This window comes from Ammospiza nelsoni, chromosome 18 (genome assembly GCF_027579445.1).
Source record: "Ammospiza nelsoni isolate bAmmNel1 chromosome 18, bAmmNel1.pri, whole genome shotgun sequence".
Taxonomy (NCBI): domain Eukaryota; kingdom Metazoa; phylum Chordata; class Aves; order Passeriformes; family Passerellidae; genus Ammospiza; species Ammospiza nelsoni.
In genome coordinates, this window is record NC_080650.1 from 2538739 (window position 1) to 2552858 (window position 14120).

Here is a 14120-nt window from a genome sequence, read left to right on the forward strand (position 1 = left end):
ACACAGGGCATGGTCTGAGCCATTCCAGGGACCTCCGAGTGTCCCAAAGTCACATCTCTGGGGACACACCTGGAGTCCTGAGCCCACTTCTGGGGCCTCCATGAATGAATTGAGCGTGTACAGGGAAGGGAATGGAGCTGAGAAGGGGCTGGAGCCCCGGGAGGGGCTAAGGGAGCTGGAAAGGGCCTGGACCTGGAGAAATGGAGGCTCCGGGGGCCCTTTGGCTCTGCACAGCTCCTGACAGGAGGGGACAGCCTGGGGTTTGGGCTGTGCTCGCAGGGAACAGGGACAGGAGAGGGAACGGCCCCAGGCTGCGCCAGGGGAGGCTCAGGTTGGACACCAGGAGGAATTTGTTAACTGAAAAGGTGATAAAACATCGGAAAGGGCTGCCCAGGAGTCCCCACTCCTGGAGGTGTGTAAGGAACGACTGGACGTGGCATTCATGGCTGCGGTCTGGTGGACAAGGAGGTGATCGGTCACAAGCTGCACTCGATGATCTCAGAGGTCTTTTCCAACCTCACTGACCGATCCCTCGGGACTCCGAGCGCCTCACGTGAGCGCAGCGCACAAAGCTCGCTCTGTGCGGGGCTCTGCCCGGCGCTGTGCCCACGGAGGGGCTTCACCCCCTCACAGGGGCTTCACCCGCTCACAGGGGCTCCCCTCACGGACCCCTCACAGGGGCTTCACCCGCTCACAGGGGCTCCCCTCACGGACCCCTCACAGGGGCTTCACCGCCCCCTCACAGGTGCTCCCCTGAGCCCGGGCCCGCTCAGGCACCGCGGCCCCCCTCCCCAGGCCCCTTTGGTTCGGTCCAGCAGCGCCCCCCTCCCGCCGCGCAGCCCCCGTGGTACGCCCCGACACGCCCCACCCGGCAGGGGGCGCTGAGGGCGGTGCCCGCCGGGCCGGGGCGAGAGCGCGGCGGCACTTCCGGTGCGGGGCCGGGGCGGGAACGGCGGCGGGGCCGGGATGGCGCTGGACGCGCGGCGCCTGGAGGCGCTGAGCCTGCAGGAGCTCAGCGCGCTGCTGGACGACGAGGAGCAGCTCCAGGACATGGCCCGCGAGATGGAAGAGGTGAGGGGCTGCCTCGCGCTCCCCGGCCGCGGCCTCTCCTCGGGCCGCCCCCCTCAGCCCGCCGGGTGCCCGGTGCCGCTCGGTGCCGGGGGGTTCGGGACTCGCCGCTGCCCGGAGCCGCCGGGCGGCCTCGGCCCCGCCGCGGAGCTGCCGGTGCGTGAGGAGCCCCCGGGGCTGCGGGGAGCGCTGCCGGTCCCGTCCTCGCTCCCCCTGCGCTGCCGCCCCCGGCCCCGCTGTCCCGGCCCGGCCCTCCCGGCCTTTGTTCGCCGGCCGCGGCGGGGATCCGTGCCCGCTGGGTGCCCGCGAGGGGTGAGGGCTCGGCGGGCTGGAAACGCGAAATTCAATGAATCCAAGCCCTGAATTAGGAGACGGTGACGGCCCGGAGGTGGGATCAGCTTTTCCGTTCGCACAGCGCTCGTTCTGTGCCTCGGCCGTGGGGAAGGATTTTGCCAGGGTGAATTGAAAACAACGTGAAAGAGATTTCTGTGTGCCTCGGTTGGTATGCTGGGCGCAGCCAGGGCTGTCAGCCTTCTCTGCTGCTTGTTTTGCCTATTTGAAGTGTCTTTGTCAGTGCATCAGGCTCGAAGTCCCGCTTTTGGATCTGGGATTCTTAAAACAGGAGCCTGTTTTCTTCCTCTGGCTGTGCTTGTCTTTAACTGGTTTCTTTATGTGCCAGTGGACGCTGGGTGTTACAGTTCAGGTATGAGACTGTTCTGGGTTTATTTGGCCACAGATGTCCCTGAAAGAATCTTACTCTTTGTCAGATAAGAGTAAATAAGATGAAACTATATGTATGAAAACTTGAAAAGAAAAAAATGTACTCTGCTTCTCTGGGTCCTGTATTTATTGGGGTTTTTTTGTTGTCTTAAATTAGAGGACAAAAGCCTCAGCAGAAGAGAAACAGTGGCAACATGTTCTTGAGAAAGAAGCTTAAGTTTATAAAGTAAAATCAGTTGTAATTGTGTTCTCTCAAACTAAGATTCTGGCCCTTTTGGTGCTTCTGAGGAAATTGTTCTGGATCACCTCGAGCCAAATTATCAGAGTATTACCCATGGACAGGCCCACTGAAGGCTGGGGCTGAGCTGATGAGGTGTCCTGTGGAATTTATTTGCTGTATTATTTGTTGTATTGATGAGGTGTCCTGGGGAATTTATTTGCTGTATTATGCAACAATTCAGATTTTGAACTTTGTGCCGATAGATTTCTGAGAGTGGGGCAGCCATAACAACTTTTTGTGCCAGCCTATATTTTGAGAACTTGGAAGGAGCAGGCGGTGCTGTGGAAAGTAGAACATGCAGAGAGCTCTTGGCTTGCTGGGGGCAGGAGCACCCTGCTGAACAAAACCTATTTAAGGAAACCCAGCAGGTTGTAATGGGCTTAACTTGGTGAGGATGTGAACGGTGGGGCTGCTGCTGCTTCCACTGACCCCTGCCAAGGGACATGGGCTCTTTATTATAATTTATTTCTCAGTGTGAACTTTAGACTGTGGGTCAGAAGTGGCAGAAAACCTCATGACCTCAGTAGAAAAAATCATTCCTCAGTACACAGCCAGCCCATATTGACCTTCAGGTTTTCCTCTCTCGTTGGCATCTTAAGCCTTTTAAATTGCAGAGTGAATTCTGTGGGCCCGAGGGAATATTTATTTTGTGGTGTTTGGGAAGTGTGGCCAGGTTTGGAGGTGCTCGGGCTGTGTGGAAGCAGGGCTGTGCTGCTGTAATCCTCTTTTATTGGATGTGGAGGCTTTTACTGGAGTCTGTTCAGCTGGGAACGTGTTTACCCATCTTGGAGAGAATTGGCCATGCTTGAATATTCCTTCCTCCTCCTGTTTTTGCCTTCACTGAATTGTTTGTTGCATGTGAGACCTGGGTTTTCACTGGGAGCGTGTGGCAGGAAGAGGGAGAGAGGGAAATCCTGAGCGTTGAGGAGGCACCACGGTGACCTCACTGCTGTCAGTCCGTGTGTGTCCAGGTTCTGGGGTTGTTCCAAAGTCCTTGCATTCCTGATTTCACTGTGACATTCCAATTAAATCTCGATTCTCAACTCACTTCTCTGAGATAATTTATATTTTCAGTGGCAAAGTTGGTTAAAGCTGATTATTCCACAATTAAAAAAAACCCCCCTTTGTTCTCCTTGTTGCAAGGGAAACCCAGCTCAAACCCCAATGTTTTGTTCACAGAGGAGGAGGAGGATTTGGAAAAACCACTCGGCTTTCTTGCTGACAGCTAAAAATAGGCACTGACAGCCTTGGAGGGAATGTGTCCTGTGTGGCACTCGAGCAGATTTGTGGGTGTGTGTGTCTCTGTGTGAGTGTGCCCGGGGCTGATGTGCTGGCACAACATCCTGCAGTGTCCCCAGGTGTGTGGCACTGTGGCAGCAGAGCTGAGCTGCTGCTTTTCCTGTCTGAGCCTGAACAGCCAACTCTTGTCTGCCAGAAAAAGGAAGGAAGCTGCTTGTCTGCTGCTCCCAGCCTTCTCAAACTGAGGAGGGCTTTTTTTGCCATCTCTCAGGTTGATCTCTCAGTGCATGCACAGCATCCATCTTCATTAAACAGGATTGGGATGGAGGGGACCTGAAAGATCATTTAGTTCCAACCTCCTGCTGTGGCAGGGTCATAAAAGTAATTTGTTTATAAAAGTCAGTCTCAGTGAGATAACCCTAAAAAGCTCAGATGAGAGAATTTGTGACCTGACAGAATTTGTGACCTGACACTGGTGATGATTTGATGAATTTCCCTGTGAAAGTGAGTTTTCTTTTTGTCTCCTGGAGCATCATTTCTGTAGCAGTGCAGTTTTGTGTTCCTGGCTGCTAAGGTTCCATGGCCAAAAATTGTTTGCTTTTCAATACCTTAATTATGTGAAATCAAGAAGTCAGAAATGTATTGCCTTCTTCTCATTCCAGCATTTCAGAGTACACTGGCAAGCACAGAAGGAATTTTTTGAGCACAGTCCTTTTCTCAAAAGCTGATTGAACAGATCCTGCAGGGCAGAAAGTCCAAGTTCAACTCTGTGCATTCATGCCCAGATTTCTTGGATTCCTCCTCCTGTCCTAAAACCACATTGTGCAAGTGGTCATGTTCTTGTTGGCCAAACATGAAATTTGGTTGCAAAGTTAGGAATTAGACTTGGTGACAAGTACAGATTTTTCTCTTCTAGCTGAGCACCAAATGAGTGACCTGTCTGTGCGTGGGGAGTGCAAATTGCAGTGCTCAGTGTCTTCCCTCTGCAAGAAATGTCTAGGAACTGCAGCTTACCTTCTAAGCTTCATTTTGTCATTTTCAAGTAATCAGAAGAGCTAAATTTAGCCAATCTAATTACTTTGCAGTATGTTTTAATATTTATTACAAAACAGATGTTGTTAGGGGGTGTATTATTATTCACCAGCCCTTGATGAAAAGCACTCCTAAATCTTCTGTAAAAGAAGTCTCTTCTCCTACTCTGCACCTGCCAGCTCCTGTTTCAGGGGTTCATTTGACACTCCAAATGTGCATCTTTATACATCCACAGTGGGACTGCACATTTTCTTCTTAATTTACAAGTCTGTGTAAGTGAAAGAGAATGTGGCAATGACAGAGGCTGGAGAAATCTAAAACTGCCCCGGATGTGTCCTGTGTATAAAGGAATTAAAACAGAGCTGCTCTTTATTTATAGCTCCTTAAGAGACTTTTTCTCGAAGGTACCCAGAGACTCCTCTCGGTGGGGCTGGCCAGAGCAAGCTGATAATTAGAGCAGCTCCTGATGGGCTTTGTGGGCAGCCAGGATTGCTCAGCCCCTCTGGGAATGAGCTTTGGGTGACGTTTTACACAAATAACTCTTGCTGCAAACCATTCTTTTGGAGTAAGGGATCAACATTTATAGAATGAGTGTTGCTAAGCTAGTACTAGTTCTGGTTTAATTTTATCCAGCTTCTTTTTTTTTTTTTTGTTTCCCTTTTTAAAAGTGGGATGAAACAAAGCTGCAGTTCATAAAAGTAGTAGACTCTAAATTCCCAAAGCAGTTGCTGCTGCCTGCTCTTGGAAATGCTCGTTAAATAAATCCTTGAGTAAAATTATTCAAATTATGTCCATTAAAGAAATTCATTTTTTAAGCAGCTGAAGTTTTGCAGTGCTGCATAAACCCTGACTTGTGTTTTTAATAACCTGTGTGTGTCCATGGCTTCATTCCCTTGCAGCACAGTTTGGTGTTGAGTGCTGTGCTCAGGAGTGAGCAATCCTTGTTCCATGAAAATCCCCTTGTAAGCAGCTCAGTGTGGCTGCCCCATTTGTCCCATTCAGAATTCATAGTGAGAGCTTAGCAGTTAGGAAAAAAAAAAAAAGAAAAAGCTCATATATTCTCCTTTTCTCCTTAATATTGTCCTGCCTCACTGTGTCTCCTGATTCTGACTGGTATTTTCATCTGGTTTCAGATTAACATTTCCTGCCTGTTGAAGTGCTCATGACCTCAAGAGTCCTGTTAGGAATTGTGCTGGACTCCCATGCTCCTGACTTTTATCTCTAAATAACTTTATTCTGACACTTGCACTGGGCAGGTGAACAAGCAGTGCAGGAGCAGTTCCCTGCTAATGCACATTTTTGTCACACGTGGTAACAAAACACCTTTTGTTGGATTTATTCCTTCCTCAGCCTTTGTCTTGGCCCTGTGGGGAGCTGTGAATGGATGCTGAAAGCTTGCTTTGTGCTGCACTGATAACCTTAATAGACTGCTCATGCTGGACTGGGCCTTCCAGCCTGGGTGATTTTGCAGCTGGTTGGTTTTTTTTGTAGTGTTAAATTACTCATTTTTAGGCAAACTTTACAGTGTTTGCTTTCTGATTCCTTGAATTAACTTCCATTTGTAGTGGAACAGTTGCTGTCAGGTTTTTACACAGACCCTAACATCATTGAAGAGATTATTCTGGTTTACAGATTGTGGCTGTATTCAGGTTGCATTGCTCTGGGATTGTATCTGTTCTGTTTGTGAAATAGAACTCACAGGCTTCAAAATTCTCTCCGTGACATGAAGTATTTCAGTGTCCTGAAACGAGTGGATGGGTCTTCACCAGCTCCTCCTTAAGCTTCATTAAACTAAATCATTCCCAAGTTTGCTTTGTATCTGAGGAACTGGTTCTTCTCATGGTTTTGGGTGAGATTCAAGTTTCTCATCTCTCCAAGGGTGCATTGTTAAAAGAAATTTGTCACGGACCAGTGCTGGAAGTGGAGGCTTCAGGAGTGACATTTTAATTCATCATTAAGTGTCAATTACCATTCTTGATCAACTTCTGTTAGAAAAAATATTTCCTTCTCAGAAATGTTCTAATGTGGAGAGAGTTTAGTCGTTAAGTCCTGTGTAATTTCAAGCACTATAACTTAAAGTACAATTACAAATACCTTAATCAGTTTACAACAAATATTTTTTTAAGACTTTTGCTAGAGCTTTGTCTAGTCTATAATGATTAGATATCAGGTGCAAAGGACAGGACGTCACTCTGCCTTAGAGGCAGGCAGGTCATATTAATCACATTTTTCTTATTTTCACAAGTCAGATGCATCATGTCATAGTGGTATTTACTCATCTCCACACATTTGAAATGATTTAAAAGTAAAGTTTTTCAGCAGATCATTATGAAAGGTTAGGAATTTGCTGCTTCTTCCTCCCTCCTGGTCCTGTTGAGAAATATTCTGACACTTGAGGCAGGATCAACATCACAGAAGTCTCATCTGACTTTAGGAAGCTTTTTCTTACTCTGTTTATTTGGATTTCTACCTCCTCCTCTTTGCTATAAATGATTCTAGTAAAAGCTTCATTTTCCTGGTATTTGTGCTCTTGAAAGGCTTACAGGTTTGTGTCCACTGGCTTTTCTCTGCCCTGAGTAAATGTGCATCTTCTTCATCCTAAAGGAGAGATCAGTTCTGTCACTAAACTGCTCCCTCCTGACTGACAGGGGAATTTCAGCCTCCCAAGCAGTGCAAATTCTGAATTTGCTGTGAGGAAGGAGTGAGCTCATTAAAATGGTGAAAGAGGCACCAGAACCCATCAGTATTTCTGCACAGTTTTCCTTGGCTGGCAGTTCAGGAGGCAGCCAGTGACAGGGCTGCTGGGGATGGCAGGGGCTTGGTAAGAGTTGGGTGCCACTAATTCAGCTGTTAAACCCTTAATAATTCTTTTTTAAAAAATGTAAAACAGGGAGACTTCAGCTTTCTGAAAGCAACAGTCCTAACTGGATCAGATTATATGAGAATAAACAAATGGAAACCAGTTTAATTTAAATTATTTTGCATTAGATTCAAAGGTAAGAAGGGAACTTTCTTTTTATTCTTTGAAAGGATCCACATTGAACACAAGCATAGGGCTGGATGCTTCTTTAGGCTTGAGGAGTGAAAACAATATTGAAAGTGTAATTCCTGAATTTCACAATTTGGAGTAGAATTGGGATGGATGAGAATTTAGGACTCTGCATTATCCTTGGTGGTTGTTGTTGGGTTTTTAAGTGATTTGGCAAGAGCAGGGTGAGGGTGAAACTTTGGCTTTTGAAGAGCAATATCTGGGGATATTGCTCAGTGTTTAAGTAACTCTGAGTTTTGAATTCAGGAAATTAAAGTAACATACAAATATTGCAGAAGGAAGTAATTGCTCTCAAAGACAGTGGCTGTGTGTGGGATCTCAGCACCTCAGGATGGAGGTGCAGAGAGGCCGAGACCACCCTTGGGGGGCTCGGGAGTCCTGGAATGTTGCCAGAAGTGTCTGGTGGCAGGGCTTTGATCCGACACAGGAGACGACACCTGTATGAGGATGGGAGGATCTCACTGGGTGTATGGTGAAGGGATAAGTTAATTAGAGTGTAAAACACAGGGTTTAGGATTTTGGTACAGGGGGGTCTAAAGAAGTAAGATGGAGGAATTGGGGCATGTCCTGTTCTTCTTCTTCTTCTTCTTGGCCTCCATCTTCTGTGGTGGTGGTGGCACTTTGGGGTTGGTTATTACTAGAAGTGCACTGGTTAATAAGGGTAGAAGGTATTGGGGAAAAATGATAAATATTGTACACGTAACTTAGGGTATAAAGATAAGTGACCGCCCGGGGGTTGCAGAGTGTGCCCATGGCTGACTTGCTGTGCAGACCTCTGTGGGGCTGAAAGAAAATCTTTTAGATAAACAATTAATAAACACCAAGACCGAGACAAGATCAGAAGTCTCTCCTCGTCCTTTGAAGCGCCGGGCTCTTCAAGGCCATCCCTGGGCCTTTCCAGAACACCTAAACAGCCTAAACAGCCGAGAAACCGAGCAAGTGACATCCCTGAGCTATCACCGGACATAAATAAGCCGGAAGAAAGCATGAAAAATTTACAGCTGTGCCTGGAAAGACACCTGAATTTGATGCTGACCTTTTCTGGGGCTATTGAACAGCTCGTTTGGGTTTCTCCTTTTCCCGTCTGCGGGGTGTGGCAGGAGCCGGCTCTGTGCTGCCGTTTGCTGCAATGGGAGCAGCTGCAGCTGCCAGGGAGAGCCTGGGCTGGAGGGACCCTGCATGGGGGAGGTGACAAAAATGTGCCAAAATTCTGTGGGTTTGGAGGCAGCTCAATAGACTCAGTCAGTGGTGCCCTGGGAGGAATATTCCTCTTGTTGATCCAGCCTGAGAATCCGGAATCAAATCCCTTGGTTGGTTGGTTGGTTGGTTGTTTTTTTCCCTTTTGATGTCTGAATATTTAAGTGAATCTGATGTGACACCCAGGGCAGACTTCTCCAAACACTTCTCCAAACACTCAGCTCTCCCAGAGCTCCTGAGGCTCTCATGTGTGAGTGTGAGCAGGCTGGAATCTGGCTGAATCTTGGGTGTGTGAGAATTGTCATTTTTTCTTTAGGCTGGGAACTGTTGAGCAGAAGGATTAAACTGAAAAAATGAAGGTTTTGGCATTAATCCAGGATTGGTGTAACACAGTTGGGGAAGAATATTCTGGAGAAGGAGCAGTCACCATGCAATCTTTATTTTTTACACATTAACAAGATAAGGGATGAGATTCTTCTGCATCCATTGTATCTCACTGCTGGAATTCAGATTTTTTCAAGAGCTGTTGCTTTATCTGTCAATTTTCATCATTTGTTCATCAGTTGCAGGCCCAATACCACAGCACTAATTCTTACATACTTCTGTTGTTTGTTTAAAACTTTTCAGAGTCTCATTTTGTCTTGCTTAATAATGTCACTGTCATTTCACACACTTTTTGTTTTGTTTTTATTTTATATCCAGGCCCAAAATGTTCAGCACAGCAAGGACATGACTCTTGCCAGCAACCGCAGCCTGGCAGAGGGAAATCTCCTGTACCAGCCAAAGTTGGAGTCTCTGAAATCAAATTTAACTGAGAAATATCAGGAGCTGCAAGTTCTTTTTGAGGCATACCAGATAAAGAAAACAAAACTAGGTAACAGTGGCTGCTGACAATTATGATTTGCTGTTTATTAAGTGATGTAAATCTGTTGCCTGTTTGTTGTTTGGTTTTTGGTGTCTCATTTTTAGCTGTGTGAATTAGGGTACAAAGTGAAATGTCAGTCTTTAGAGTGCTGAAATAGATCACACTTCTGATGATTTATTAAGTGACTGTCACACCCAGTAACAGATACTGTGGATTCTTCCTGTTACCTACCTGTTCTTGACCTACTCTTTAAATTATCAACTTCAGTTACCTTGCTAAAGAGCAGAACACTTGGAGTTTTAGGGATTATTTATAAATCAAATGGAATATTATATTTAAGTTTCATACTGAATTATATTGTGCATCTGATACTGCACTTGCTGAAGTATTTTCATTATTATAAATATATAATTGGAATTAAATTTCAGCTCTTAGCACTCTGACAATATTCCTGAGTTGTTAACATATTTCTGACTGTGCCTGACCCTGTGTGGAGCTGCAGAGCCTCTGGTGGTGCAGGTGTGCCCTGGAGGTTGCTGTGTAGTTCCAGGTCACCCAGAGCCTGCTGTCACTGTGTGTCCTTGCTGTGCCTTTGCAGACAGACAATCCAGCAATGCTTCCCTGGAGACCCTGCTGGCCCTGCTGCAGACTGAGGGGGCCAAGATTGAGGAAGACACGGAGGTAATGACAGAACTCCCCAATTCTGCCACTGCCCCCATGGCCAGAACCTTCCAGTGCTGGGCTGAGCGTGTGACAGATTAGAGAATAAGGACTTGTCTCTGCTCTGAACCTCAGGGAGCAGCTATTGGATTCCAGCAATTTTATTTCTTTTTTATCTGAGTAATTTTCTACTCTTAACATCTTTGAAGTTCGAGGCAGAAAGTGCTCCTTTTTAGGCAAACCCTCTCAGTTCCTTGACTTTGCCTTCAGACCTGTAGAGTTTAAAAATGTGGGATCTTTTTTTCAATGGGGTTTGCCTGGTACATGTATTACTTCATAATAAATGTCAGTTAGTGGCCTAATAAAAAAACCAACCTGTGCCTGTGCTGCTTTTCCTGCAGTGCTGCTGGTGAAACATCCCATTGTGGTCTCAGTGTGTCTGTGCAGTGCCAGGGGTCACCACTTGCTGACACACAAGTGCCTGAAGCGTGGTGTGACTTCAGAATAACGGGAGTGTTTGGATTTGTTTGCAGATTTGCATGCAGGCATTTTCTGTAATTAATCAGGAGGAAAAAATGTGCTTATTAAAGCCTTGAGTTGTGATTGTAAAAAGACATTCCCAGGACAAGCTGAATTTAGTGAGTTTATGTTTGTTCAGCTCTCAGTTATTAAACATCATTTAGCCAAAGCCACAGGTAAGGGTGAGTCTTGAGCCTGACTTAGCAATAATCTCTGTGCTGAGTCTCACAGAGTTTCTGCTGGTGTTCAGGCAGCACTGAGCTGTAATTCAGCTTAGCTGGCAATCTGGGAAGCTGCTGGACCTGGTTTGTTCCCATCTCTGGTGATCAGGGGAACGCTCAGAGCGAGATTCAGATGTTTTTATTGCTGTTACTTCAGTATAAATTTATGCAAAAGTGATATTTAACTCTCAGTGCTTCTGAGTAATAAGTAACTCAAAGTTCTGCCCAGAATCCTTCAGTATGCCAGTCATCTTCCATATGCCAGCTGGAAAATCACAGGCAAAATGCTGCTATTTTGGGATGTGAGCCATTTAGATTCTGTTGCAGTAGGCTGTTTCCTAAGAGAATGTTCCGTATTTGACAGAATATGGCAGAAAGGTTCCTTGACGGTGAAATCCCGCTGGATTCCTTCATCGACGAGTACCAGAGCAAGAGGAAGCTGGCTCACCTGCGCCGGGTGAAGATCGAGAAGCTGCAGGAGATGGTGCTGAAGGGACAGAGACTCGCTCAGGCTCAGCCTCCGGCGCAGCCGAGGGCGGCCGAGCCCTCCGCAGCCCCCGGGGACCCCTACCGGGATGCGAGCCCCCCTCCGTCGGTGGTGCCGCGGCGGATCCCGCCCCCGCCGCCCTCCGGACGCTTCCCCGCGGGCCCGGCACCGGCACCGGCTCCGTACCCGCCCCTCCCGCCGCGGCCCGGGGCCGCCCAGCCCCCGAGCCAGCTGCCCCCGCCGGGGTGCCCGGCCCAGTTTGTGCCACCCTATCCTCCACCGCTGCCCCAGAGACCGCCTCGCCTTCCTCCACATCCTGGCTTCATCCTCCAGTAAATGTTTGGGTGCGCCTGACTCTGGTATTGGTGCTTATATTTCCTTTTCCCCCATCAGAGACTTGCCGTGGGCAATGGGAGCCTCTGTTCTTTGCACAATGGAGCACAAAGGCCGAGCTGTGGCACAGAGGTTTGCAATTGCTTTGCTATATGTGATGTTTGTTTGCAAAGGTCAGTGGTGACAAGGTTTTCCCAGGAAGGTGACGAGGGCTAAATTCTGTAAATCCATCGAGTTGGGAAGGTGCTGGCAGTGGATTTGCTGAGTTACAAACAGAGCCACGCTCTGAATTCCTCAGTGATGGTAGATCAGCATCCTCCTGTGTTCTGCTGTATCCCCTGGCAGCTGGAGGGATGTGTGGCTCGGGGGGGAGCTGGTTGTCCCTCTGAGGAATTCTGTGACTTGTTGGGATGGTTGCAGCCATATCTCATCCCTGACTGCTGGGCAGGGCTGTGCACAGGAGCCCCCAGCATCCTCCTCACCCAGGCCCCGGGCACGGGGCTTTCAGAGCTCACTGAGCTGGAGCTCCTGTCACAACACCTTGGGGGGTTTAGACAGGGAAAAGGACAGGAGTTTCATTTCTGCATTTCAGTTGTTACCTTAGACAGTGTGTAATCAAAGCAGGCACTACTCCCACTCCTAAAGAGCTCAGTACCCTCAAAGTCCTGGTCCCTTGAAATGAAACTAAACTGTTTGTAGAGCCAGTTTAGGGTTTTATAGACACTTTACCAGGCAGTTTTATTTCCTTGCCTATTAAGACTTTTTCTAATGGTTGGTTTTTCTCTCCTTTTCCACACCTTGGATACTGATATGATTTTTTTTACACAGGTGCTTAGCTTTTGCTACCATGTGATTCCAGGAATCTAGGCAGGGTATTTTCTTAATCAAATACTGGATTTTCACATGTAATTGCCCACTTGAATTTCCACAGTTTCATTTTATCCCTTAACTCTGTCTCTCACTTGGCAGAACTACTCTTAACTTTCTCATTTCGTTCAGTTTTGCAGTTTGGGGCATGTGTATCTATCTGGAACTTGCAGTTGATGTTTCTCTGCAACTAGGCAAAAAAGAAAAGCCTTTTGAAGTCCATGGTGGCTGTTTGCATCCTACAGAATCTGTTCTTAACTTCTGCCTCTGGATGGGAGAGGCTTTTTAGGGCAGCTCAGATTTCACTCCTGATGTGACTCTTGAAGCCTGAGGTGCAGACACATGCTGGTGTTTTAATCCAGCACTGGGGGAGGCAGCTTTTAACCCCTGTTGTTTGCACAGAATGTGTCTGTGAGTTTGTTACCAATCTGTCAAAGCCCCTGGTTATTTCAGTTATTTTGGTATCATTGTGCTGGAATGCACTGCATTGTTTGGGAGTTTGTACTACAAACATCAGTCCGAACAGAAAATCTATTTTTTTTTTCTTTATGTAAGACCTGGATTGTCCCTTAATCATTTCCTCTGGAGTGTGGTGCTGAGCAAATACTAATCTGAAATTAAGCTCATAACAGGAAGCTCTCAATTCTGAAAATATGAACGTGGTCATTTGGCTTGTTCTGCCTTGTGCAGCCAAAGGCAGGAGGTTGGGCAGTGTTACTGGCATCTGAACCAATTCCCCAGTGGAAGTCTGGCAAGTTTTTATAGATGGGGGATTTTGTGAAGCAATGTGCATTGGATTTGTTTGCAAAGTGTGTTTTTTCTGTAATCTAGTGATGGTACAGGATGTGGTTGTTTTTGGTTTTTTTTAATAGTGTGATATCTTTTCTTGGTATTATTTTCTCACTGAAGCTTTGTATAAGCATGGTTAATTATGACTCGTTTCTAAGTAACTTTGCTGTGCTGTTAGTGCTGGTATTTGGGTGGCAGCTGTTCTATCTGGATGCTAAACATGAGTCTGTGTAGAAATGTGTCCTAGAAAGAATTAAAGTGGGTGGGGGCTACCAGGGTGCAGAAATTCATACTTTGAGCCTGCTACACAAAACTCTAAAACACTCCCAATTCAGTTCTACTGAGATTTCATAAAAACAACCAGGTATATTTTACACTTATCAGGTGCCAACTTTTTTTTCTGAGGGTTGGAAGTCCTCAGAAGTGATGGGGGTGATGGATAAGTGTATGGTGAATTTGCACTGCATTTTATGTATCAGACTTTATTGGTATTAGTAGTCCAGAAATATTTTTACTACTTGTTAAATCTTCTGTCTTTTGGTAACTTTTGTGATAACAATGACCTTTCAGGGATACTTTATCTAAAAACAACCTCTTGTGCACACTAAATACAGACAAAGCTAATGCAATTTTTTTTGTCTGGGAGCAAAACAATGCATTATTGCATATGCATGTGGCTGATGTGCCTTAGGATCACTACTTGTGATTGTAATTCTAGGATATTAGCATTTTTATCATTTCAATGGCCATTGCTTAACTCTAATGGAAGGGCTCTTGAGAGCACTGACTTTTAC

The 14120-nt window shown here is 46.6% G+C and overlaps 1 protein-coding gene across 1 annotated transcript; it reads left to right on the forward strand.

Annotated features, from left to right (window-relative positions):
* Positions 1-942: 942 nt before the first annotated feature.
* Positions 943-11691, forward strand: VPS37B (VPS37B subunit of ESCRT-I). Its single transcript, XM_059485291.1, has 4 exons — positions 943-1071; positions 9288-9459; positions 10049-10131; positions 11215-11691. The coding sequence occupies exons 1-4, from the start codon at positions 967-969 to the stop codon at positions 11671-11673; spliced, it is 819 nt and encodes a 272-aa protein (XP_059341274.1). The 5' UTR covers positions 943-966; the 3' UTR covers positions 11674-11691.
* Positions 11692-14120: the final 2429 nt, after the last annotated feature.

What these genes read in the sequence shown, in the direction of transcription:
- VPS37B (XM_059485291.1), top strand. Translation starts at nt 967, where the DNA reads ATGGCGCTGGACGCGCGGCGCCTGGAGGCGCTGAGCCTGCAGGAGCTC. An exon ending in TGGCCCGCGAGATGGAAGAG is followed by an intron (nt 1,072 to 9,287) that starts GTGAGGGGCTGC and finishes TTTTATATCCAG; the next exon opens with GCCCAAAATGTTCAGCACAG. An exon ending in GATAAAGAAAACAAAACTAG is followed by an intron (nt 9,460 to 10,048) that starts GTAACAGTGGCT and finishes GTGCCTTTGCAG; the next exon opens with ACAGACAATCCAGCAATGCT.